At 39.0% G+C, this 27713-nt stretch overlaps 1 protein-coding gene across 17 annotated transcripts in view; it reads right to left on the bottom strand.

The window, feature by feature from the left end:
- The window catches only part of arvcfb (ARVCF delta catenin family member b), a 292272-nt gene that overhangs the window by 58052 nt on the left and 206507 nt on the right, over positions 1-27713 (bottom strand). For all 17 annotated transcript variants that reach the window (XM_055199147.2, XM_055199145.2, XM_055199149.2 and 14 more), the window contains 3 exons: positions 26596-27215; positions 13973-14475; positions 3986-4169 (listed from right to left, as the gene is read on the bottom strand). In XM_055199147.2, coding sequence (XP_055055122.1) covers positions 3986-4169; positions 13973-14475; positions 26596-27215 — 1307 coding nt within the window. The remainder of the gene's footprint in view (positions 1-3985; positions 4170-13972; positions 14476-26595; positions 27216-27713) is intronic.

Genomic DNA, 27713 nt, shown 5'->3' with positions numbered 1-27713 from the left:
CTTATATGGCCAAAAGTTTTGAGACACTTGCCTTTATATGCCAGTGGCGGCTCGTGTTTTCAAAATATTTGTTTGTTGTGTCATATCTTATTTTGACAAGACACGTGATGTCTTGACTCGCAGAACACATATTTTGAAATTACGAACCACACACATGACGGGCTACATACATGTTGTGACAAACTTCGCATCGAGCTCCCTCGAAAAAGTCGCAAGAAACTCCTTAAGTGAGGGTTTTCCTTAGGAAAAAAAAATCCCTGAGGTAAGACATTTCTTTAAGAGCGTTGGAACAAAGGTCTTAACTGTCACCCTTACCTTACGGCAGTCTATGCCAAAACACGGTAGTGGAGAAGCGGTTGCTATAGTTACGAACAATTAAAGCATAAACAGATCAACGCACGCAGCTCAACAGACGGCGGATTTGTGTACAATGAAACGTCGCAAATAACAGACTGTAAAGTACGACATGTATAAAACCTTAAAGTAATTCAAACTTGAAGCACTTTAGATTGACTGACGATCAAACCGCTATTCTCCTAATAAATGCGCATCACTTTTCTCTATGGGATTATTTTGATCGTTAGAAATGCGCATTGGAAATTTATTGGTAACCATAAAATCAGCCATCGCGTGTGATGTTAAGAGACCTGTTCTAGTCCCTAAAGTTTTTAAGGGAAAATGGGACTTAAGGACTTTGTAGCAACCCATAGCAGAACTTAAAGGTAATAATTTAGCATTTAAGGGTAAATAATTATTGACAGCCTTATGGTTCCCTAAGTGAACACTTAAGTTTTTTTTTTATTAAGGGTACCCATAACCTTATATTTAAGGGATTTCTTTGCAGCTATAATGGCTTCAACTCTTCTTGAAAGACTTTCTACAAGGTTTACGAATGTGTTTATGGGCATTTTTGACCATTCTCCTAAAAGCACATTTGTAAGGTCAGACACTGATGTAGAACTCGCTCATAGTCTCAGCTGTTCTATTGGGTTGAGGTCAGGACTCAGGCCAGTCAAGTTCCTCCACACCAAACTCGCTCATCCATGTCTTTATGGACCTTGCTTTGTGAACTGGAGCACAGTCATGTAAGAACAGGAAGGAGCCATGCCCAAACTGTTCCCACAAAGTTGGAAGAATGAAATTGTCCAAAATATCTTTGTATGATGAAGCATTAAAGGGGATCGCACACCAGCCGCGCAGCTCAGCGTCGTCAGATAGCGTCTACTTCAAAATGCAAAATATACGTTAGCAGCCAATGTTAATCGTTAATGATTTGGGACAAATATGATGTTAATTTTAAACTATGTGAGTGGCGCTGTGGGGCGCGACAGGAATTTGAGCAACTTCCTGATTCAAAGCTGGGCGGCGTGGACAGGCGCCACCTGGCGGCGCCGGTGTGAGTATACTCATAGAAAACAATGTGTTTGATTTTTTTAGGCCGGTGTGCGATCCCCTTAAGAGTTTTACTTACACTGGAAGTGATTGGAACACCCGAATTCAGTGATTTGGAGGGGTGTCCCAAAACTTTTGGCAAAATAGTGTAGATGAAGCTGAGGTGGCTGGTTGCTGAAACCACTCCTGCCTAGCTCGATGGTAGTGACAGCACTTCACTCAAGTGGCCACACCCTTATTTATGCAGAACTTTAAGGCTTAATATCATTTGAAAAGCATGAGTTACAAAAAAAAATATCCCCTTACAGTTGTCATGAAGGATAAAGTTATCTATATAGACCAAAAACACTTTCTGTAGCAGACTGTAAACATATTTGTTTCTGCTGTAAAGTTGGGCATTTTAACATGGGGGGGTCTATGGGATTGACTCCCTTTTGGAGCCAGCCCCTAGCGGGCCAGTCGATGAATTTCAGTTGCACTAGCTTAACGACAGAGATCAGAAGGTTGCCCTTCTGAGGTGCCTTGAGTAATGCATGTTTCCCTCTAAATGCTACTTGGGTGTTGCAGCGATACAGTAGCTACCCACTGCTCTGGGTGTGTGTGTTCACTACTCACTGGGATGGGTTGGTAAATGCAGAGGTCACATTATGAGTATGGAAATACTTGACAATCGTGTCATATCTGGAAATATTATACAACTAATGTATGTCAACTAGAAAGCTGGATATCAACTGTCTGTGAAAGCCCAGTAATGAATGGAGGATCAGTCATCTCAGGGCTTGCCTTGCAAACCATGAACGTTATGAAACTGACACAGTTCAAATAATGGACCAACACCCTATTTACTATTGTAGAGACAGGAAGAGTACAAACAAGTGCAGAATCAACACGGACTTCTCTCAGCTATTTTCTCTTGCCTTTTTGAGACGAAAGCGAACGAAGAAATGACTCTGGTTATTATGGCAGAATGCAGGGTAACCATGGCAATATAAAGCCCTTTAGTGACTGGATATCTTAATCAAAAGCTGAGCTACTAGTATCACCCCCAAAGGACAGGATCAGTTCCTACAAAGAAGCTTGTAACACAATAGCAAATACGCCTAAATACAGGAGAGACGGCATTGATTTTAAACTGTAGTTACAATGTAGAAATTTTAAAAATTGTATTGTGTAATGCGTTTTATATATTTTTTTATTACTGACAGAAGACAAATAAGATAATTCTATACAGCCTATTCCCACCTTATCTATTACTATATGTATATAGAGTACATCCTATATATCTACAGCAGGGAAAATAAGTATTTTATGACACATGAGCATTTTTATTAGTAAAGGGATTTCTAAGTAGGCTATTGACACAAAATTTCCACAAGATGTAGCCTATAACCATTCCCATCAAAATGCTTTTCAACGATAAGATTACGAAGATCTTGAGAGAGTTCTTTGCTTTTAGGCATCATGAAGTCTTCCTGTGTGCCTCCTGGTTAATGAGATGCCTTTATAGGCCATCAATTAGAATAAAGCAGCCAATATCAATTAGTACTGATAGGGGCAGGGTTTCTCTCTCAAAACTCACAGATTTCAGGTGATCTCCTGGCTTTCTATACCATTTTGCACCTTTTTCTCTTCATGTGTTCAATACTTATTCCCCATTTCATTTCACTTTACTTATTATGACTCAACTTGTATACTTAAATGTTCTGATTTCTTTGTATGAATTCAATATTTGGTTTGATGGCTACAATCTATACAGCATATTCCCACCTTATCTTGTACTATATGTATATAGAAGATGTACATAGCAACAGAACAATTTGGACTGCTGGTTTCATAAATGATAATAGAGATATTTTCAAAGCTATTGCTATCGAATAGCCCTTTGTGCACAGGAGACATCTAGTTATTGCCATATGGCTATATCCCAAAACACAACCGCATAAAAATAAGTTATGACAGCAGCAGATTTGCTCATAACAAGAGAGTGAAATACAATTCCAATACATGCAAATGAATTCCTTCTTTTGTTCATCTGCAACCTTTTAGTAATCAAATTAGAACAAACTACATGGGCAAAAGCTTTTTGCTGTAACCAAATAAGACATTTAAGAGAGAGTTCAATAATATTGTTTTAGTCATTACACAATAATATCATGGTGGAGGTAATTCGGTCTTGCCCATAAAACTTTGTAAATGTGATGGCTGATTGTATTTTGTTTGTGAGCTGTGTACTGTAAATAAAGAAAAGCAATAAAGCTATGGCAAAAAATATCATTTATTTAGCCAGGTAATAGGGTAACCGGCTTGTGGGACAAAATTTCCCATCATGCCCTGCAGCAGCATGGGAATAAAAGAATAGATGAATAATAAAGAACCGTCGCACCCAATGCCTATCATTTACTTTTCATATTGTTGCATGGCAGCTAAAAAGCTCTCTGTTATTGTTTAAATATATAAAAGAGAGAAATAAACAAAAAATCTCCCTGCAAATCACTTGATCACAGTGGCATCATAATTACTATTCCCACAGTTGTAAGTTAAAGTGAGAGTAAGGCCAAGTAATTAATCACAAGCATAAGTAAAATCCCAATACCTTAGACATCCCGATGTGTTCTTGAAGACCGTGGTCCACTCTGCGTCGCGTGGCTTCGAATCCTCATTGGGTTCATGTTCCCACCCCGAATGAGGGATGATGACCTCATTAGTCATCGTCTGAAGCCCGTGGTTAATTATCACCATCTTCAGCGGCTCATAGGAGGACAAGTTCCAAAGCGTTCCTATCCGGTGAAGTGAGAAAAGAATAGAGATTCAGTAGAAGGAAAAACAAAAGAAAAGAAAAAGTGGAAGTCAGCGTCTCATCCTTAAAATGACACCAGCTATACAAACCTCCTGGCACCACTTTTAGATCAGTTGTCGCACGCCCAGCATTACAAAAGCGTGGATTCTGTGTGCTCTCACAAGAACCTCCATTACAAACCAAGACTTACATGAATTGAAAAGAGGAAACCAAAGATAAAGTTTGTGAAATATCACTCGGAGCCAACAATACGTGTAAAGCCAGGCTGTTATTTCCAAAGCAATAAAACAGGAAACCTTGTTCTATAAGCCAGCAGACATATATATACGCCTACACAGTTAAGACTGGCCTTTGTTTTATTAACTTGGCAAGCCTAACGCATCTACTGCAACCTTTGGAAATGCAGAGTGGATAAATAAACTGCCTTCTTTTGAGTTTGTGAAAGCCAAGTCCCAGGACCGCAGGGCATTATTGCTAAAAACAGAAATGCTAAGTGTGTTTACATTGTTCGACTACAAACTCGAACAAATGTTCATATATAGATACAGCTCTAAATCTGTCTGTTTTCTCAGCTCTTCATACATTTTCAGATGCATTTCTACTGAAAAAAACGGGGGACAAGAGGTTTAAAAGCACATCACAGTCATCTCTTGTGGTTCTGGGTTCTTTAAGCCCCCTAAAATAAATCTGTTTGGGCAGTGATAATAACCCATCTGTATTTCCATCTACCAGCAGGTTACATAAACATCATCTCTTAGGCTCCGAAAGGCAATTACACCCTGTTTAAAGCCTGGATAACAGGTGAGGTACACATGGTTCTTTCCGAACATGGGTACATCTATTTGGTAAAGTGGACCATGGTTCATTAGCGGCCAGCTCATATGCTCAAACGTGCTTTACTGTGTTGTAGTCAGAGAGGTAGAGATCTATACACATGATGCTTAAAGGACAAGTTCGGTAGTTTACACTTAAAGCCCTGTTTTCTGATTGTTTATGATGAAATAGAACGGTTTTGACTGAAATTTGGACATATGATGCTGGCCCGAGAATTTTCGGGTGTTTTGTTGTATCACCCCCCACCTCTACAATGGCTGCATAGGGGCACTGGAACAATCCTTCCTAAAATGCATTAAACTCTCGTCTACAAAGACGCGAAACCCACCGAGTGGCCAGGGGCGCCCACCGACACGCTCACACAAAAACCGCCGCAAAAGATGGTTTTATCGTAGTTTTTGTCCAACTCCATTGACTTGTATTAGATGTGCTGTGAGGTACGGTATTACTCCGCCGCCGGGAACTTTGTTTGTATTCTTGCAATTGGCAAAGGCGGATTATCGCCACCAACTGGGCTGGAGTGTCTATTATTCAAGCTATCAATGGAAGAATATACGGGTGTGAGGCGTTTGGAAAAATAGGTCCACAAGTTTACAACGAATGCTAAAACACCTGTTGGAAAGCATCTTTTGCAGTGATCCTTGTGTGAGCACATCAGTGAACACCCCCGACCACTCGGCGAGCCCCACGTCCCTGCAAACGAAAGTCCAATGCATTTTAAAAAGGATTGTTCCAGTGCACCTATACAGCCATTGTAGAGGTGGTGGTGTAATACAACAAAAACCGAAAATTCTCGGGCCAGCATCATATGTCCAAACTTCAGTCAAAACCGTTCTATTTCATCATAAACCTAAAATAAATCTAAAAATAGGGCTTTAAGTGTAAAATACCGAACTTGTCCTTTAAGTCCAGAGTATGAAAGGTTGATCCATTGGTTTTATTTAGAGACAGGCAACTGACAGGTTGACTATTTTTATATCTTAAATAATTTTAAATTCATGGGAGACCACAGACATTGGGACAGTGTCAAATGATTTTAACAACATTTTTAAAATCCTCTGAATGCACACACATTGAATAATTCGACCAGATGCAAGCACGTGATGACTGTAGTAACGATTTCAAACTGACACGAAATCTCACGGAAACGCAAATGTGACTTCAGAAAAACAAATGTTGTACAAGTCAATATTCTTTCACAGTACTGTGTCTTGTTTCAGCTATAAAAGCACAAAACATCCCGATCAAGAGTCGTTAATATAAAACTTGTTTGATATTTATGATTTGGGATCGGGGAGGCTCCAACACAATTGGGGGCAGCAAAATAATCGCAATGAAGATTATCACACACCGGAGGTTTTTTGGACAAAAAAAAGTAAACGCATGAAAAAAAAGAATACAGTGAAGTAATGGGAACCTGTGGTTTTTCTTTTTTTGCACAGAGCAATTAACTTACACCAGTCTGTTTACATTTTCGACAGAACCATCAGCCATTGTTTTGTATATGAATTTAACTTTCTTTCTCCATTTCTGTTTTCTGCTGCATCATTTGTGACCCGTGCTGGCAAATTGAGTTGGAATGAGCAAATTTTCAAAAATTAGTTATTCATATTTTGTCATATAAAACAGTTATATGTTAAACTTTTTTCTCTTTTTTTGTTGTTTAATTGACATTGAGACAGACAGCTTTAAGATCTACTGTAATGCAGATCTAATATAATGTTACATCAGATATTTTTTCCTCAAAAGTTAATCAAACTTTCACTTAAGAAGACATAACAGATATGCGTGTATTCTTGTTAAAACAGTTATTTTTAAAACTGTAATTTTGTGTATATGGGTGGTTATCGGGGTCGGGCACTCACACATCTGTGCACACGCTTCAGAGTCTTGTCACTCTTAATAACTCTTTTAACATCAGTCAGGTGCCAAAATGTATCTCTCTTGATAATTATTTTAACATCAAGCAATTCCTGCACTTTATTTTCTCATTCCTGCCGTGACGCTTCTTGTCCGATGTGCAACCCCCTTAAGGCTGCATCTCAATTTAATCAACTATGGGCTAGACCAAGGGTCAAAAAGAAATTGCACACTGAGTTAATAGCACGTTAATAAAATTTGTGGCATTAAAATGAATATGCGTTAATGCGTTTTGACAGCCCTAATATAAACATACATGTATTCTTACATACAATATTCATATTAGTAAATAATAATAAAAAAGTTAAATGATAAAATTATTACAATTTATACAGATCCTCGTAGAGGAGGACGTACATTTTAAGCGTGTCTAAAAATCCCTATAATCTGTTTGGTTCCACTTTTTTGTCTTTTACAGGTTCCAGGATACCGACAAACCTGATACAAAAGCAGCCAATGAGATCACCATGAGGAAGGCAGAACCTTGTCAGAGGTGCAGTCTGATTGAGTTTACTCCTTCCGGCTTGTCATTGGAGCCTCCCAGCTAATTTAATTTCCTGGGAGCAGCAGACATGCTGGTCTAACAGGACATTCACTTAGGGCTGCTATTACAGTCCTGCCCTGCCCCCTGCCATTCATCATACATTGATTGGGCAGGAAAAACAGTGGGGGAAGAACGGGAAGGAAGGGTAGATGAGATAATCAGCTGAGAAATGCCACCATACTCTTGGACTCTTGGATTGAAGGTCATGTGCAAAATATGTTAAGTGGTCCCTTATTCCATTGTAAAATTCTAAAAATATTTTCAGGTGAAGCAATATATTCTATGTGTAAGTACATATTTCTGAAATGTACTAAACTACTGTATTTAAAAAACATTTAAATTATTTATTCATGATTTAGCTAGTAATTTACTGCTCAAAACACACAAGCAATATCACCGCTACTGTAACAAGTGAAAACCTATATACAGTGAGGAAAATAAGTATTTGAACACCCTGCTATTTTGCAAGTTCTCCCACTTAGAAATCATAGAGGGGTCTGAATTTGTCATCGTAGCTGCATGTCCACTGTGAGAGACAATCTAAAAAAAAATCCAGAAATCACAATGTATGATTAACTATTTATTTGTATGATACAGCTGCAAATAAGTATTTGAACACCTGTCTATCAGCTAGAATTCTGACCCTCAAAGACCTGTTAGTCTGCCTTTAAAATGTCCACCTCCACTCCATTTATTATCCTAAATTAGATGCACCTGTTTGAGGTCGTTAGCTGCATAAAGACACCTGTCCACCCCATACAATCAGTAAGAATCCAACAACTAACATGGCCAAGACCAAAGAGCTGTCCAAAGACACCAGAGACAAAATTGTACACCTCCACAAGCCTGGAATGGGCTATGGGGAAATTTCCAAGCAGCTTGGTGAAAAAGGTCCACTGTTGGAGAAATCATTAGAAAATGGAAGCAGCTAAACATGACTGTCAATCTCTCTCGGACTGGGGCTCCATGCCAGATCTCACCTCATGGGGTCTCAATGATCCTAAAAAGGTGAGAAATCAGCTCAGAACTACACAGGAGGAGCTGGTCAATGACCTAAAAAGAGCTGGGAGCACCGTTTCCAAGGATACTGTTAGTAATACACTAAGACGTCATGGTTTGAAATCATGCATGACACGGAAGGTTCCCCTGCTTAAACCAGCACATGTCCAGGCACGTCTTAAGTTTGCCAATGACCATTTGGATGATCCAGAGGAGTCATGGGAGAAAGTCATGAGGTCAGATGAGACCAAAATAGAACTCTTTGGTCATTTTTCACTGAACGTGTTTGGAGGAAGAAGATTGATGAGTACCATCCCAAAAACACCATTCCTTACTGTGAAGCATGGGGGTGGTAGCATCATGCTTTGGGGGTGTTTTTCTGCACATGGGACAGGGCGACTGCACTGTATTAAGGAGAGGATGACCGGGGCCATTTATTATGAGATTTTGGGGAACAACCTCCTTCCCTCAGTTAGAGCAATGAAGATGGGTCGAGGCTGGGTCTTCCAACATGACAATGACCCGAAGCACACAGCCAGGATAACCAAGAAGTGGCTCTGTAAGAAGCATATCAAGGTTCTGGCGTGGCCTAGCCAGTCTCCAGACCTAAACCCAATAGAGAATCTTTGAAGGGAGCTCAAACTCTGTGTTTCTCAGCGACAGGCCAGAAACCTGACTGATCCAGAGAAGATCTGTGTGGAGGAGTGGGCAAAAAATTCCTCCTGCAGTGTGTGCAAACCTGCTGAAAAACTACAGGAAACGTTTGACCTCTGTAATTGCAAACAAAGGCTACTGTACCAAATATTAACATTGACTTTCTCAGGTGTTCAAATACTTATTTGCAGCTGTATCATACAAATAAATATTTTATTTATTAATCATACATTAGATTGTCTCTCACAGTGGTCATGCACCAATGATGACAATTTCAGACCCCTCCATGATTTCTAAGTGGGAAAACTTGCAAAATAGCAGGGTGTTCAAATACTTATTTTCCTCACTGTATAATGTATTCTGAGTCCTACTTTTCTTTTACTTTGTGTCATTTTGTTCATAGATTTCAAAAATGAGGACATGTCATGTTGCCCATCCATGCTGGCATCTGCCTACAGTACAGTAATTTGTTAGTCGTTTACCCAAAAATACCTTTTTTGGGGGCCTGATTGGGCACGCCGATGTTAACAACAAACAACATGAAAATTACTTTATCCTCTATTTTAAAAGTTAATATGCTCATTTATTTATTAATTATATAGTTAGATGCTTTTTATTATCTGCATTACTTTTGTTTCTTCTCCTGTCTATGACCCTGTCAGAATAAACCAGCAACCCAGTTTTTGTCCAAGGTGGCATTCTTATAAATGGCAAAAACACTACAACAATGCTGTAGTATACAGAGGTACATTATAGTGCGAGAGGTGCAGAATGTTTTACATGGCTTAATTTGTTCGCAGGAGCCATGTTGTTGTTTTAGTTACAAGAGAGAGAGAAAGAATAAGACAAAGACAGACACACAGAGGTACAATGGAGAGTGCAGAACAGAAAGCAAAATACACTATAAACACATTGTAGCCTGAATCCTTTTAATTAAGTGATAAATTTGTTCAATAGAAGAGGAGGAAATGAAAGAAATTATTACGCTTTAAAGCTGTTCCAGTCCTAAGCACCTAAGTTTAAAAATATAAAAATGAATTAGCAACTATTCAGAGTACACTATAAAAACATTTACCAGAGGGTCACCAAATTAAAATGGGAAGTTTAATTAAAAATACCACTAAAAAGAGAAAAAGATAATGTAAAAACAGATGCGTCAGCACTAACACGATAAAAAAAGAAAAGCAATTTTTAATGTTGTAGGATGGAATGGGGGTGCAGCAGCCCTTTCAAGGGTACAAACCATAAAGTGAGAGCTATTTTAAAAATCCAGTAATTATTTTAAATTGTAGAAAAAACATTCTTGTTTCCATGCCGCTGAAAGTCGAGAGACCACTGTGAGGGCCATGTTTTCATAGGGGCCTTTCGGATGAAGCATATGGCCATTCCAAGACTTGGTTTGGAACTGACACACCATATTCCCTTCTTTTGCAGAAGGAGAGCTATTTTTAGTGACTGAAAGCAACATTGTCCTGCAGTAAAGTTATTCATCACTTAGCTGTCTCAGACTCCAGATTTACTCAGGTATTTTACACACACCAGAAACTTTTTTCTGTGGTCTGTGAAAAATCTGTAGAACCATCAATCAATGTCATTACCAGAAAAGCTTTTCTCATTCAGTTCATTAATTCATCAATCCTATTAAAAGAATGCTCAGAGTAAAAAAAAAAAGGGCTGGGCTTTATCGACAAAACCTGTGGGATATGTTACTCATTACAGACAGACAAAATTCTGTGGACCATCCTGAGTAGTGATGTGCGGGTCGGGGGTTTTTCCCAACCCGCGGGTCCTGCTTTTATGAAATTATTTGGCCGTACCACTATATGTATTTTTACAACCCGCCCTGTACCCACGACCTTTAAATAGACATACTAGGCATTGTAAGCCTTAAAGTGCTTTGAAACAGCCATGAGATTACATCGGCAACAACATACACTTATGAACTATAGAAACCAGCATGGTCATATTAACAACAAGATAGGATAATGATAAACATTTTCAACTTTTACAAAGCAGAGTTTTTGTATTATCTATTCATAAATTCCCAGCCTTCCCGCAACTCATCTTTCATCTTCACTTTTATTTTTCCGTTTGTTTTGTTGTTGTGGCTGGCACTGCGAGCTGCTTGGCGTTTTCGTGCCGTGAGGTCAAAGGTTTGGGGACATCACGCAAGTTATGTTGCTATGTAGCCGTTAATATTTTAACATATGAAAATATATATTCCCTTACAATTAATATAGACTAAATGGAATCGCACACAACATACATGATTTTCTATTTTGCTTTTAATGACACACCATAACCAGCCCCGCAAATAAAGTGACAATTTCTTTACCCGCCTGCACTGTAAAAAATACTTTGCTGCCTTAAAATTGTTTGTTAAATCAACTCAGATTTATAAGTCATGTCAACAGAGATGAGTGGTCACAACTTATAAAATATAGTTGAGAATTTTATAAGTTATAACAACTCACCTGTAGTTATAACAACTCATCCCTAGTCAAGATAAATAATAGTAAGTTGAAATGACTTGTAAATCTGAGTTGATTCAACAAAAAATTTAAGGCAGCAAAGTATTTTTTACAGTGTGAGGGTTACCCGCGGAGCCCGCAGGTTATGAGACGACCCGCGCATAACTTCTCCAGAGGGATTAAAACCAGAAATGTAATGCTTGTATTTTTTATTTTTTGAACAGACCAGAATTAATTATGTGGAAAAGTTTTCCTTAACTGAATTAAGTTTATTGAACAAGATATTTTTATGACCAATCAAAATATATTTATTAAGTTGGTTCAACAAAAGATTATTTGTTTAAATTAACTATTTGTATTCTTGTTGTACAAGCCAAAATAAATTTCGTGGAAAAGTTTTCCTTAATTCAATTATGTTGAATGAACAAACAATTTTTTTGAGTGTGCATTGAATCATACAAACGCATAATCAAGTTTTTCTGTAGGGACTGAATTTAAGCCACACTGTCAGAAAAAAGGTACAAAAAATCTACAAAACTGTTCCCCCATGAGTATACATCAAATTGAAATGTTGTACCTATTGTGTACCTTAAGGATCAATTTTGTACCAGTTAAATTTTCGGGTACCTTTAAAGTTACACAATAGAGAACATATTTAATTGTTAAAAACAATGGTATTTTTCGAATTTGGTATAATACTGTATATTATACCAAATGTAATAATGTGTTTGTGTGGTTTATGGTTAAAAAAACACATTATTTTGCACACACTGTGCATTTTTGTAGCTCAAGATTTCACTCTCTTCCTGAAACGCACGGATTTGAAAAGCGTTGTGTCCTTGATTGACCCGCTAATCTGTACGTTGTAATTGACCTCTGACGTCAGCCGGAAATGTGACACTCCTTACTCGCGTTATCGTTTACTTTGGGATTTGTACCTTTTGCATATCATTAACATGTACTAATACACACTTACACACTAAAGGAAAGGAAAAATCATGAATCGTACCATTGGTGCTTTTTAAAGTACAATAATGTACCCAAAAAGGCACAACATTGTATTGTTTTGAATACCTGTAAAGATCCAAACAGAACCTTATGGGTACCACCCCAGCAACAGAAAAGATCAAGTTTTGTACCTTTTTTCTGACATGGGACTACTGTTCTAGGCATATAAACTTTTGTTTAGGTGGTACAGAGGGGTGACGTTTACTCCATGTAAACAGAAATTTGCTGATAGTTACTCTTCACCCCTTCCTTGCACTTTTATGCGAAAAAGGTTTACTGTCTTAACACAATCTTCACAAGAGTACATAACTCTACTCCCATGTCAACAATAAAACTTGATGCTAAACTTAAAATAGGTGCATTTTAATGTAATGCTCTGCCTTGAGCGATAGACTTTTATAATAAGGGCATTCCAATATAAACAGCCATTACCTATTTTTATAAAACGTAATTACTTTCCGTTATAAATTAAATGCTGTCAATTGAGCTGAACTTGTATCGAACCTTAAACATTTAATTAACTGCAAAGGCTTGTGTTACATACTGACTGCCAATGTACTATATATGGAATAAGACTTAACTTATAGATGCGTGTCTATTAAATGAACAAGTAGTACATGATTTTTTATTAATGCTAAACAGCTACAGAAAGCCAGAATATTTTAAATACAGATTCCTGTAAATCCCTGAATCTGATTACTATGAAATCGCTACTCCAGGGATACAGTAAGAGCTTTTGATGTCTTTGGCGCCTCTACTTTCGATTGTCCAGTCTGAAACCTCTTTTGTGTTTGTCACATCCTAACAGACGTGTGTCAGGTCATGGAGATCATGTTGAGGAATTAAAGTGCCAGACGGGGACACAAACCCGGTTCGTACAGTGACATTAAGCAGGTCAAGATCCAGCTGATGAAACACTGACCTGGAATCAGTGGGCCTGTACTCATCTGGCATTCAAACTTGGCAAAGGGCCTACAGCGTGGCTAGCAGAATGACTGCCAAGCATGACAAGATGAAACAAGAATAATAAAAACGAATGAATCATACAAGATTTAGGATGAACAATACAGAAGGTCCACAGGGACTCTTTTTTCCTGGAAAAGCTGTGCTCCATCTGTTATTGAATTGAATATTATTATTATTATTGGTCAGGCAGTCACACAAGGGGACAGCCTAATGAAATTGTAATTGAATTTCGACCAGTATCTTTCTTTCTGTTGTCTTCCTTACATGGACCACAATTTATAGGGAAGATTGATAGATAGACATACGCACAGATATCCACAAATATCTGTAAACAACACTGAATTCCAGTATGAGTTAAACCGATGGAGATAGATAACCAGTGATTACCTGTGATGAGTTCACGAACTTCCATGTCATTGGTTTTCCTCAGCAGGCGAACGAGAGCGGGAATCCCATCGCAGTTCTTGATGGCCACCTTGTTATCGTGGTCTTTGCCGTAGGAGATGTTTCTCAAAGCTCCACAGGCCTTGCGGTGAACTTCGGATTTAGGATGATCCAACAAGCCCACCAGCACGGGGATCCCTTTCAGCTGCCTGACGTCCTTCTTTATCTTGTCATTCTCGTAGCAGAGGTGCTGCAGGTAGGCGGCTGCATTGGACTTAACCGGATCGATGGGGTGGCCCAGCATGGCGATGACCTCGGGGAGGTCGGGGTCCCTCCAGCGCGGGTCTTTGCGGATGCTGTCGATGGAGGGGGAGCGACGGCCGCCCATGCGGTCAAGACTGGCCAGACTGCCTCTTTCGGGCTGGGCGAGAGGAGCAGGGTACATGCCGTGGATGTAGGGGTGCCTTTCTTCGATTAATTCTGCCTCTATGGGGTCATCGTAACCTCTGTAACAAATGTGGAATAGAAGGGGTTTTAGCCAGACACTTAATCAGTCACATGCAGGGATTAAAATCAGGCAGGGTGCGGGAGAGTGAGAAAGTTAAAGGTTAAGTGCCTGCGCTTCAGGGTTCAATGAAGTACTGAAGACCTGCAGTTATGAACTGAAGTTAAAAGAAAAAGAGACAGAAATTAGAAAACATTTTAGACTGAGAAAGAGAGTCTTTACTCAGAAATTAAAGTGTCGACGATCTTCAGTGACCTAAATGTCTGCCTGTTCCTCACACAAACTATCGTACAGCTCAGAATATAGTGACCTTTTATGATACTTCAATGGTGCTTTGAAGTCTTTTCAAAGCTTGAAAGCTTCAGTTTCTGTTCATTATAACTGCATGGAAAAAAAACAACCATACTATCCTCCAAGTCATACAGGTTAAAAGGGAGTAAATGAGGACTGAATTCCTTTTTTGGATGAACAACTACTAACCACAGTGTCAACGAATATATGGAAAAACATCTCCTGTCAATGAGATTAAGTGCTTTCATATTTTTATTAACTATAAACAACTCTGTCTCTCTTTTATTAATGATGAAGGAAGATACAACATGATGGGAAAACGGAGAGCCTGCAGGGCCTAGAACAAATATAGAAGAGACTGCATACAGAGAGAGAGAGAGAAAGAAAGCAAGAGAGACAGAAACAGATGGATATATTAGAGAGAGAGACAGTTGTCTTCCCTGCTATGAAGAATCTGAATACAGGACATCATAAAATACTAGGAGAAACCCTCACGAGTCATACAGTATGCAGGCATGGGCTTCAATAACAAAAGTTTCCTTCTATGTCCAGTATTTCTGGTGAGCAATCCGATACCAATTCGTATATTTTGTACACTTACTTTCAACCCAGCATTGGGACAAAAAGGGACCAACAATGGTTTAAAATAACTTTCAGTGTATTGCTTTCAGTGCATGTCTTATTTTCTGTCAGGCCTAGGCCAAACCTACTGTATATGCATTTTTTGTTCTGCTGAACACAAAGGAAGGTTTTTTGAGCAATGTTTGTAGCCAGACCGTTTTTAAAGAAACATGCTGACTTTTTCAGACTTTAGCTTATTCACCGTATCCCCCAGAGTTATACAAGTTCATACATACCTTTTCTATCTCTATGCATGCCGTTACTCTGTCTGACGCACCCACCGCTAGCCTAGCTTAGCACAAAGACTGGAAGTAAATGGCTCCAGCTAGCATACTGCTCCCAATTTGTAAAGTTTATATATATTCTCAGAAGACGAAGCACTGCTACTTGGGCGGAGTGATTTGCTTGCAACACCTGAGAAGTTTGTGCAAGTGTTGTGCTAATCACCCCGCCCAAGTAGCAGTGCTTCACCTTCTGAGAATATAGTTTCCAGTATGTATACTGTTAAAAGATAGCTGTGTCTCATATGACCTTGTTATTTGTACATGCTGTGATTATACAAATCACAACATATAAATAGGAAAATGTTGGCGTTGTTTTGTCACTTATTTGGAGCAGTGTGCTGGCTGGAGCCATTTACTTCCGGTCTTTGTGCTGAGCTGGGCTGGTGGTGGGTGCATCAGACAGAGTTGCAGCACGCATTGAGATGAGAGGGGTATGTATGGACTTATCTAACTCTAGGGCATACGGTGAATAGAATAAAGTCCCAAAAAGCCGTCATGTTCCTTTAAAAGCCACATTCTTTCTAATCCCATTTTTTAAACCAGAGTTAGTGTGTAATGTTGCTATAATATCATAAATAATACCTATGAAATGATAATGCTCAAAGTTCACTGCCAGGCGATATATTTTCTTTAACAGAATTCCCCTTTAAAGCCTACAGCGGAAGGCCAGTTTGGACTACAGCCCTCTACTTCCTGTTTTAATGACGTCATTAGAACAGTTTTTTGACTAACCTTTGCCCACAGGAATACGTCAGTCACCAGCTAAGCTAACGCAAGCTAAGCTGCTGTCGAATCACAACACACTAAACAAACTACACAATCAGAACTCGTTACATATTTCTGAAGGAGGAACTTCATAAAACAAGGAAGACATCAGCCCGTTTTTAGGACAGTGAAAACAGCGCTATACAGATAAGTAAATTGTGTGAAAAATACTGCGTTTTTTACACTTGAAACATGAACACATGGTATATTGCGCACCGTAAACACAATCATAGCTTCAAAAACACAGAAAGAACAGGACCTTTAAGCACCACTGACTTACATTGAAGAAAGAAAAATATATGGAAGTCATATATATATATATATACAGGTACAATTTGAAGGTGATTAAATTATGACATAATTTTCATTTTGGGTAAACTATCCCATTAAGTTTTTTTGCAATAAATGTAGATTTACAATCAATACCGAAAAACAACAAATTACAGTAAAGAAAGAAAGAGAGAGAGAGAGAGAGAGAGAGAGAGAGGGAGTTAGAGAGAGAGAGAGAGAGAGAGAGAGAGAGAGAGAGAGAGAGAGAGAGAGAGAGAGAGAGAGAGAGAGAGTGAGATAGAGAGAGACAGACAGAAATGTGATGTCATCTGGGAATTTTTTTATGAATTTTAGGTTTTGATAACATATCAAAGTTATGGTTATTTGAAGTCGGATGATTGCTGTGATTTTCAGCAATGGAATTTTGAGAAAAATGGGTTTAAAGAGAGGCAGTGAAAATAAAAGTACAACAATCAAGTATTACAGGTAAAGAAATCACTTTACTGTGGGAAAATACTTATTTTAGTCACAATACATGTGTCACTTTGACCCCAAGGAACACACAACACTTATTATATTATTATATTATTTGAATAACTTTTTTTATTTTACTGTTACTTTTAGTGAAGTTTTACATTTACATACTTGTATGTTTAGATGACATGACTACTGTATTTTAAATCATAGTTTACATATAGTATAGCAAGCACAGTGCAGGTTGCCACAATATCAGCATTACTAGGGTACCTTCATCTGACTCTTCTTCAGTAACGTCTCAATCACCTGATCCTTTATCTCTGGATGTGAAATAGTCCATTACAACATCGTTTAGGGCACTGGCATCACCAGGATTGATCAGACTGACGCGATCATGTTTATCATTAAAGTTAGCAGCTACTCATTTCGACTCGTTGTTCTTATGTGCTCCGTGGTCTTATGATAACTTTCTAAAAAAAACTTTGCATGCACACCTTCAATCTACATTTGGGTTATTTTGATAAGTAAACTTTTAACGGAAAACACCACTGTTTTTCAATATTTTACTATGGTCTTACCTCAACTTAGATTAATTAATACATACCCATCTTTTTTTCAATGTATGCACTTTTAATATTTGTACAGCATCTCATGAATGTGTTAACATTTAGCCTAGCCCCATCCTAGACCATATGGCTCCAAACAGGGATGAATTTAGAAGCCACCAAACACTTCCATGTATTCCTTATTTAAAGACTGTTACATGAGTAATCACAAGAGAAAGTATGGTGGCACAAAATAAAACTTTAGTTTGGAGCCATAGGAATGAATGGGGCTAGGCTAAATGCTAACACATTCAAGAAGCGCTGTACAAAGATTAAAAGTGCACTCAATGAAACAATATAGATGTATTAATTCATCTAAGTTGAGGTAAGAACATAGTATAATATTGAAAAACTGTTATGTTTTCCTTTAAGAGAGAAAAAGCAATGTGTGACTGTATAGCACCTCTGCTGTTCTGGGCAGATACTATTGCATTAAAAATGCAGTCTTTTAAGCCTGTCATTATGAATAGCTTTTTTCTGTACTAAACAAGTGAAAATTGCTTAGATATTTTCAGAGATGATAGGCAAGATGTTATAGAAAAAATAATTTAATGAAAACCCAATTTGACAAAAAATTACATTCAATTGACAATTGACAATTTTTTTGGGAATTGTTCCAGGACCCCATCTGATGGGTTTTCCCAGAACTATCACAAATAACCAGGAACGGAGAGTTAATACTTTGAAAAAAGTGAATTATTACACTGAAAAAAATTTGCCACACAGTGAACAGAATGAATCTGAGGACAAAAAGCTCAGGAGGAACAGAGAGTACAGTACAGTACAGTACGTGCAAAAGTCATATAAGTCACATACATAGTGATTGTAACCTACCAATGGCAGGCCAATTTAAAAAAGTAAATACCGGAAAAGTGTAACATATCAGATGGTATTACCATGGCATTTTCAATTTGATATATATACTATGGTACTGAGTTTTTCACTGTGAATAGTATCACTGTATTTACAAGGTACATACTATAATGTACATATACTGCATATTACCATGGTAACGTTTCATTACAAGTTTTTGTTTGCTCTTCAATCTTACAATGCTATTACTCTTTCCAAGTGTTTGATGACCATCACTATCTTGAATTGATCAGATCGCCAGGAGAGAGCCGAGCCAGTGACACATATTTTGATTAGCGGTTTGACAAAATGGGCCACAGCTGAGAATGCACTGGGACGCACTTTTAATGAGAGTTTTATGTAAATTACACGCTGCAACTTCGGAGGTGATTTGGGAGCACATTACAGAGCGAGGACATCGTAGCAAGCTGTTCCTTGGCAGCCTGGGCATGGTTTCAACACACGGCAATGTGATGGTGCATACATCCGACGTCGCAAAAACACAGGTTTGATGATACGGCTGTGAAAGGAGATGTTAACTGCGTGAAGAGGAACACATCATCTGATTGATCTCAGAAGACACAGAGCCTTAGATGCACTAAAGACAACAGGTAACAAACACGTTAGATGAGATTTTTCTATAAAGACTGCCCTGGACACATACTGATTATCTAAAATGATGGGGTTCTATAGAAATTACAGTATGATACAGATGGGTATCGATTCAGATGTTTCAGATCGATTCAATTTCGATTCACAATCAATTCGATTTCAATTCTCGATTCAATTTTCGATTCCGGTTCTCGGGTTGGTTTTTATACTTGATTCTCGATTCAAATCAATGAATATAGATTTAATACAAATATTATATTAATAAAAAATAACAGTGAACATAAGTTTACAAGTGGGTAATTAATAAAAAGAAATTAAAAGCTACAACACTATTGTTGTCGTTTTGCTTGCGAAATCTAAAATGCTTCCATACCTCTTACTTTTTATGGGAAGGTGCCATCAATGTTGAGGAAGCACCTAAAACCACCATTTTAAGCACTGAATGAAAGAATGACAGGCTCCTTGGTAACCTCGCAAGGCAAAAAAGAGGGTGACATCTAGTGAAAAAGACTAGTAATTTGATTAATGTTAATCTTACGTTCAATGTTTGCGGGAAAAAAATCTGAAAAAAAAAATCGATTCTGCTCTCTGAGAATCGATTCTGAATCAACCACGTTTAAAAAAAAACAGATTAATCGAAAAATCGATTTTTTTTTGCCCAGCCCTACTTATAATGTGACTTATTTTGTGAAACCCCATTTTATGTGATCCCTGGTCTTTTTGAACTAGACTGTATAATGTATGTGCATTAGCTGGACATGCCTGTAAAATAGTTCAGCATAACCTAAACAAGCCACTGTTAGATTTTATTGGCGAGATGAAATATATTATTGAATCAAAAGCTCAGCCAAGAGAGATTTCATTCTTTCTCCATTCAAGCACATTAGATAAAATCAGTACTTGAATGACTGAGATTAGCTAGCCATGGGTATTTCTGAAATGGCCACTGAGCGAACCTTTAAAGCATTTAGATGCAAGACAGACGTACCTGCGCTACAATCAAATAATACAATATAATAAAATGCAATAAAAAACTATTACTCTGCTCAAGCAGATAGATATCTTAAACGTCCAAGCCCCAGTCACCACCGATAACCATCAGCATTTGTTTTATTATTGTAACATGCACACAGATTTCATGCAAATTAAGTGAGTGGTTTCTGACCGCATGGTAAATCTGGAAAAGATTTATTGCTCTAAAAAGGCCATCCAGTTAGCAGCCATCCAAGTACCATTCAGTGTCAGAATAACGAAATAACCATTATGTGACAAAATGTCTGAGCGGTGACCGCAGCCAGACCTGTTGGCAGGGTGCGACCTGGGATGCGAACCTGCATAAATATTGCTTTACAAATTCATCCCGCCACGTCTCATTATGATATGAATAATTAACCAAAACAACTAATATGTAAACCGATATATATAAAGGTCATACAGATGTTTGTTAGTATGTGTTGAAAGACTTGGCTCTGTTCTGGAGTAAATGGGAACTTTTTCAGCTTTTTGTTAAGTTTAATAGGGCAGGGGTCATCTCATTATCTCATCACACTCATGAAACACCTTTCTAAAAACTTTAAGAGCTCCAAATAATTCAAGAAACAGTTAATTCACTTTCACTTTAACTGGAACCATAAGTCAAGCCAAGCTCTTTGAAGTTTAAAGGCTCATTTTAAATTGTCTAAGATCTAAAAGATTGGCATACACTTAATGTCGGTCCTCACATCCTAATTTAAACACCAACAAATAGAGGGCAACTTTAATGGTGTCACAAAACCAGACCGATCTGGTTTTTGCTGATTAAGAGCAGTAATTAAGATACTGCTTGCCAGTTTTCTGCGGCCGGCTTACACTTTAACTGCCAAACAAGGTGTATTGGAAATATATAGCGGCTCGAGAGCCAAAGAGTTTCTGGCAGAACTCATCAAAGAGATGTCGCAATGGTGTCAGGTGCTGATTGAAAATGGATATGACCAGGAGAAAGGTTCATTGTGAGAGACGAGAGGTCCTAACAAATGATTCATCATTAGCATAATCATTCAGGCTTCATCTCTTCCCTTTAGTCTCTCTCTCTCTCTCTCTCTCTCTCTCTCTCTCTCTCTCTCGTGCAATAAGGGCTTTGGAGATTGAAACTATTTAGACAGTTCAGATGCATGCAAAACACTGCGGCCTGTCAACAGGAATGTCAAGATTTGCATTTAAATTGGCGTCATTTTGCGCACCCGGGAATTCGGGAGCACGTGAAGAGCACTTCGACTAGACATGATGCTCTGAAGATATTTACGACAGCATCTACACGTCTATAATGGACAAACCTCTTCACTTTCAAATAATGTGTGTTTGTTGCAAACAAAAACCACATGGTAATACGCTCATTGCTGCCTCCTATCATTTTCTTTCTTTGAATTATTTATTTGTATATTTTTGGGAACATAAATAGGCCTCAGAATCAATCCATAAAAGGAATAAGAGAGGAAAATATTAGCGGATTCGGTTACCATCATTCAAAGAGGATAACGGTACTGAGACAGCGGCAATTACTTTCGAATTTACCAGACTAAAAACAAGTCGTAAAATAGGCACAAATTTTTTACTTTAAGATAAATCTCACAAAGGTTTAGGGTATAACATAACAAAATTAAATTTTTGTGTGAACTATTCCTTTTACAAGTGACACACCAATATAAGGCAGCGCAACATAGACTATGTGTCCGAAAACTCTAGGCATCAAGGCATGTCTGAATCATAGACTGTAAAAAAGATGGACGACGCGACGTCGCCTCCCACCATTGTAATGAATTGAAGCCAAAAATGTCCGACCACGGTTGGCGCCATGTTACGTAAAAACGTCAGTTTGGAGCCAAGGCGTGCGCAGAAGGAATCGTCCGTGGAGCCAGAGTCGGAGCCGCGGTATCAAATTTCCGCCCAAACGCTCGTGCGGCCAATTCAACCACTCCAATCATAACGACACGCCCCATTTCTATAGCATCAAATTACAAGCTAAAATGAAACTTATCACAAAAATAAACACTTGAACATATATCAGTGTGATAACAACTACTTGAAAGGACCAAAACCATCTTTCGAAAACTTTTACTGGAAGTGTAAATATTTTTTTTATTTAGAGCATAGTCCCATTCATTTGAATGGAGAGGGCGGGGTTATGACTTGTACTGCAGCCAGCCACCGGGGGGCGATCAAAGAGCAAGGGGCTTCACTTTTCAAGGCTTACGAGGCAGACCCGAGCCATTTCTCAATACCAAGTACGCCAAACTCGGACTTGTGTCCTTCGTAGTTCGAACTTGCAAGTTCAGACTCGGAAGAACGAACTCCCGACGCAAAATGCATTCTGGGAAACCTCGCTGTCATAAGTCCACACAAGTCTCCTCTGATGCATCCTTGATAAAATGGGCGGATCAAGAACACATCCGGGGATTTTATGTGAACTTGGGCTTGATGCGAACTTTGAATTGGAACAGTACTTGGGCCGCGACTGATGACGTTTCACAAGTCCACAAGAACACAAGTACAGACAAGAACGCATATTGAGAAACGGCTCCGGTCTGAATCTAATGTTAGGTTTACTTCCTCCTTAGATACCTCCATCGTCCTGTCCCACAATTCTATGCGTGTGTGCGCATAGAGAATGTGATTGGTCAAGCCTGGTCGAGTTCGAAAAAATAAAATGGCAGCCAAAAAATTTTTATATTTTCCCTTTTTACACCTTTTAATTGCATTTAATTGTTTTCAAATATGTGATTAGTTATCACAAAGGTGCTCTCTGTTTATATTTCAAACACGCTGTCTATGAAGTGTGTCCGAAAGCAATTCTTTGAGCTGCCTTCATGCCTCCGAAGTCATTGCCTCATGAGGCAGCGAGGCAACAAATCAGCTGCATAAGTTTTCAGACGCAGCCTATGTTTACATGCACCCTCATAATGTGATTAAAATACGATTTCGGAAATATTGCGATTACAATTCATCTTACTAAAAAATAATGCGGTTAAGCTCATAATCGCAGCAAGTGTAATTGTATTAAAATGTGGCGTGTGCCGATGTAAACACTTTAATCGCATCTATACTGCACCAACTGAAGAGCGCATGTGTTTTTGAATAACGAAAAACATCCTTAGGAACAATTTCAACCTAAATAAATGAAAGCAATGGCCAGTAACACACCTATATGTGAGTGCATCATTTGTGCTGTGCATTGGGCAATGTGAATAATAACCACGATTATCAGAAAAATAAAAAACGCATGTAAATAGGAGTGAAGAGGTTTGCAAACATCTTATGTAAACATCTTACTGCGACTAGAAATAATCACATTATTGATGTACATGTAAACGTAGTCAGACATTACAATTTAGCTGCACTCTGCAAATAATAATGAAGTATTCAAGTGTTGTGTAAGATAACTACTGTATAGGTTTATTATCAAAGCCTACATTCGTCAAGCCTTAGTACAGTTTTTATTAAAGATAACGCATCTTTACTTTCATATAAAACATATAGGATGGGCTGTATGCTTTTAAACTAATGCCATTTCAGTATATGCACATACTGGGAGTGGTTCCTGGTGGTCCCCAGAGAAATGTTGGCATAACAATCTTATGGCTACTCTACCGTGACACTGGTGGCAGGTGCGAGGAGGATCAGGCAAGGAGAGATGAACCATTAGAGATATGGCTGGAGACGACACAACCCCATTGTCTGGCAGTGTTCACCAGAGACTATAAATCACCCTGACAACAACAGCTCCATAGAGATAAAGAGAGATAGAGAGAGGTAGAGACAGACAGAAAGAGACCTTGGGTTTTTGTGACAAACTAACTGCACAGTATCTGTGTTTAAATCCATGCAAACATTGGCAACCATTTCTTTGCTGAATGTCAGCGTTTTGGCAGTTTACCGATTGTTGGTTTCCAAACTGCAAAACAATAGGCTCTTAATTAACATATTAATATTTGGCATTCATTAGCACATTTTCGCCCAAGTCTATTATACTGCAAATGTTAAAAATGGATGCAAAATCCAAACCTCTGACATTCAGTGTAAATGTACGCTGTAGCTCACTAACGTGTGCATTAGCAGGAAAAAAGGTTGAGGGTTTGATCCCAGGGAACACACATACTAATATATAATAAGTAATAATTTGTTACATTTCTATAGCGCTTTTCTGCAGCACTCAAAGCGCTTTACATATGAATGGGGGATTCTTCTCAACCACCAACAATGTGCATGATCCACCTGGATGATGCGACAGCAGCCATATTGCGCCAAAACGCCCACCACACACCAGCTTATTCATATATGTATATATGGGGATGATATGTAGGCCAATGGTCAAGTTTTGGCCAGAATTCTAAATTTTCAAATGACATCCTGGGATTTTTAATGACCACAAAGAGTCAGGACCTCGGTTTAACGTCTCATCCGAAGGACAGGACAAAAAATGTATACATGTATATGGACTGTAAGTCACTTTGCATGAAAGCATCCACCTAATGCATAAACGTCAATGTGTTTCCCAATGTGACAGCTGAAGGAGTTTTGTTTCATAGGTTCGGTTAGGTTCAATAGACTCCCGACCGGACTTTGTCAGTTGCTGATGCTGTTGTTATTAATTAATTCACTGACAATGAAGAAGGGAGTATGGGAAGAATGTTTTTTAGATTAACCAAGAGTTCCTCCTGTTTCTGGATGACGGATATAAACATTGACATCCTCCCTCTTTATATCTGCTCTCTCGAAAGAAAAACGTTTAATAAATCCATCTGTCAAAAAGTTAAAGATAACTGGTCAAGAAGAAGAGCTATTTAACATTCCTCTCTGCTTCTGGTAACTGTCATTAGCTTTGACACCGCTCTGCTCAATGTCCCGACAAAAGGATGCTAAGGTCAGAACATCTGAAAAATACTTGTGTTTTAATGGGAGAGGAAGTAACTCATTGCATTGATGTTTAACACTGCCTTTCAGTAAAAGGATCTGGAGGTTTTGGTTGTCTTAACAAATGTCACATAGCTCAGATGAGTTTAGGGGAGAAGAGGAAACTGAGCTTGAGCTCTAACAAAAAATCAAGAGCAATGTGTGATCTTAATTTTCCCCACTTTTCCTCAATTCCTCAAAATTATTTAATCTGATTTTGGTACTCCCAGTATGCGGCAGTCCTGTGTGTGAAAATGCCTTGTTGATGCTCGAGGTCAGAGTAGAATGGGCCGACTGATTCAAGCTGATAGAAGAGCAACTTTGACTGAAATAACCACTCGTTACAACCGAGGTATGCAGCAAAGCATTTGTGAAGCCACAACACGCACAACCTTGAGGTGGATAGGCTACAACAACAGAAAACCCCACCGGGTACCACTCATCTCCACTACAAATAGGAAAAAGAGGCTGCGATTTGCACAAGCTCACCAAAATTGGAAAGTTGAAGACTGGAAAAATGTTGCCTGGTCTAATGAGTCTCGATTTCATTTGAGACATTCAGATGGTAGAGTAAGAATTTGGTGTAAACAGAATGAGAACATGGATCCATCATGCCTTGTTACCATTGTGCAGGGTGGTGGTGGTGGTGTAATGGTGTGGGGGATGTTTTCTTGGCACACTTTATGCCCCTTAGTGCCAATTGGGCATTGTTTAAATGCCAGGGCCTACCCGAGCATTGTTTATGACCATGTCCATTCCTTTATGACCACCATGTAGCCATCCTCTGATGGCTACTTCCATCAGGATAATGCACCATGTCACAAAGCTCGAATCATTTCAAATTGGTTTCTTGAACATGACATTGAGTTCACTGTACTAAAATGGCCCCCACAGTCACCAGATCTCCTAATAGAGCATCTTTGGGATGTGGTGGAACGGGAGCTTCGTGCCCTGGATGTGCATCCAACAAATCTCCATCAACTGCAAGATGCTATCCTATCATTATGGGCCAACATTTCTAAAGAATGCTTTCAGCACCTTGTTGAATCAATGCCACATAGAATTAAGGCAGTTCTAAAGGCGAAAGGGGGTCAACACAGTATTAGTATGGTGTTCCTTATAATCCTTTAGGTGAGTGTAGTTATGTATATTATATTGCATTTCTGTCAAGAGATCATCCTAAAAATGACACAGTGCACCTTTAAATATCTCGAAAAATACTGTAGACCTGTTTAGCAATAACATTCCATTGTGCAAATTAAAACCTCAATCTCTGTGTTTCTTTAGGGACAACACGTTTGAATACCTCAAATTGGCAATCACATTAAGGCTGCTTACAAACATCCACACATATTAAGTTCACAAAGGCACTGCAAACCCCCAGCAAACAAATAAATCGATAGCACGATTTAGCCTTACCTTACACGTGGGCCGTTCCTCAGCGGCTCTCGAATGGTACGTCCGGGCAGCGTGCGACGGCTAGCTGTGGAATAATCGGGCTCTAGGTCATACGGCTCTTCGTCATCTGGGCCGAGGCTGCGTCTATCATCCTCTAGGCCGTAGGGTTCTGGCTGGAAGCGCTCAGGCTGGGAACGATTGAGATCCACAGTGCTACTGCCCATAGGGACCTGCGGTTGTGCCATATGGCCATAGTCTTCCTTACGAATGGGAAGCGTGTAGCTGTTCTCAGGCCGGTATCCTCCAGCGGCCATATAGGGCCTATAGGGCCTGTAGTTGACTCCACGCGAAAGGCTTCCGTAGTTCTCGGGCACGTCCCCGTAGCCATCGTGAAGTGGGTAATGGCGAAACTGGCTGTCTGGAGTGTCGTTGTAGGAGTCGACGTAATTGTTGTAGGAGCGCGTGAGGGTGGAGGTGGCCTGGGGCGTGATAAAGCGGTCGCCGTTTTTCATATAGCGACGATCGATGGAGTCGGTGTAGCTCCCAAGTGGAGATGAACCTTCTGGAAGAGGAAGGCCATCTGGACCCAGCGGCACCTGTCGGACCGTCCGTGTCGTGACTGTCTTGACCATTTTAGTCACCTGCAATGATGGAAAAAACAGCAAATCAGAAGAAGGGCGAGTTTTATAGTGACCGTAATAATGGTTTAGTGTACAAAAGCCAGTCACCAGTCTGCTTTATATGCCCTAAGACAGGACATATATACATGATATGGAGCCATTCAGAAAGCCATTATGTCAGATTGCTCAAACCACACCAGGCAAAACAACCACAGGCATTTATGTGTGAAATGCAGTACACTGATTTAGTGGTCTAATATCGACAGGGAAGTGAAGTGTCACACTGAGAGTTGGCTGAACGAAGTGACTGCAGATCTTTTCCAGTCCCTCAAAACATTTTGTTTTGATCCATAATGACACAGCTGGAACTCAAAATGGATGCATTTTAACAACCATCTCTGTTTCTCATCATGCAAGTTCTTTTTATCGGTTACATTTCTCTACTGTATACATATTTTGTCCACTACAAGGAACTACGCTATGCTCAGAATGAAATACAAGCGTCCTGCTTTACAGTAC

The sequence above is a fragment of the Misgurnus anguillicaudatus genome, chromosome 22, assembly GCF_027580225.2.
Source record: "Misgurnus anguillicaudatus chromosome 22, ASM2758022v2, whole genome shotgun sequence".
In the NCBI taxonomy this organism is placed as follows: domain Eukaryota; kingdom Metazoa; phylum Chordata; class Actinopteri; order Cypriniformes; family Cobitidae; genus Misgurnus; species Misgurnus anguillicaudatus.
This window is presented reverse-complemented; position numbering and strand designations above follow the sequence as displayed.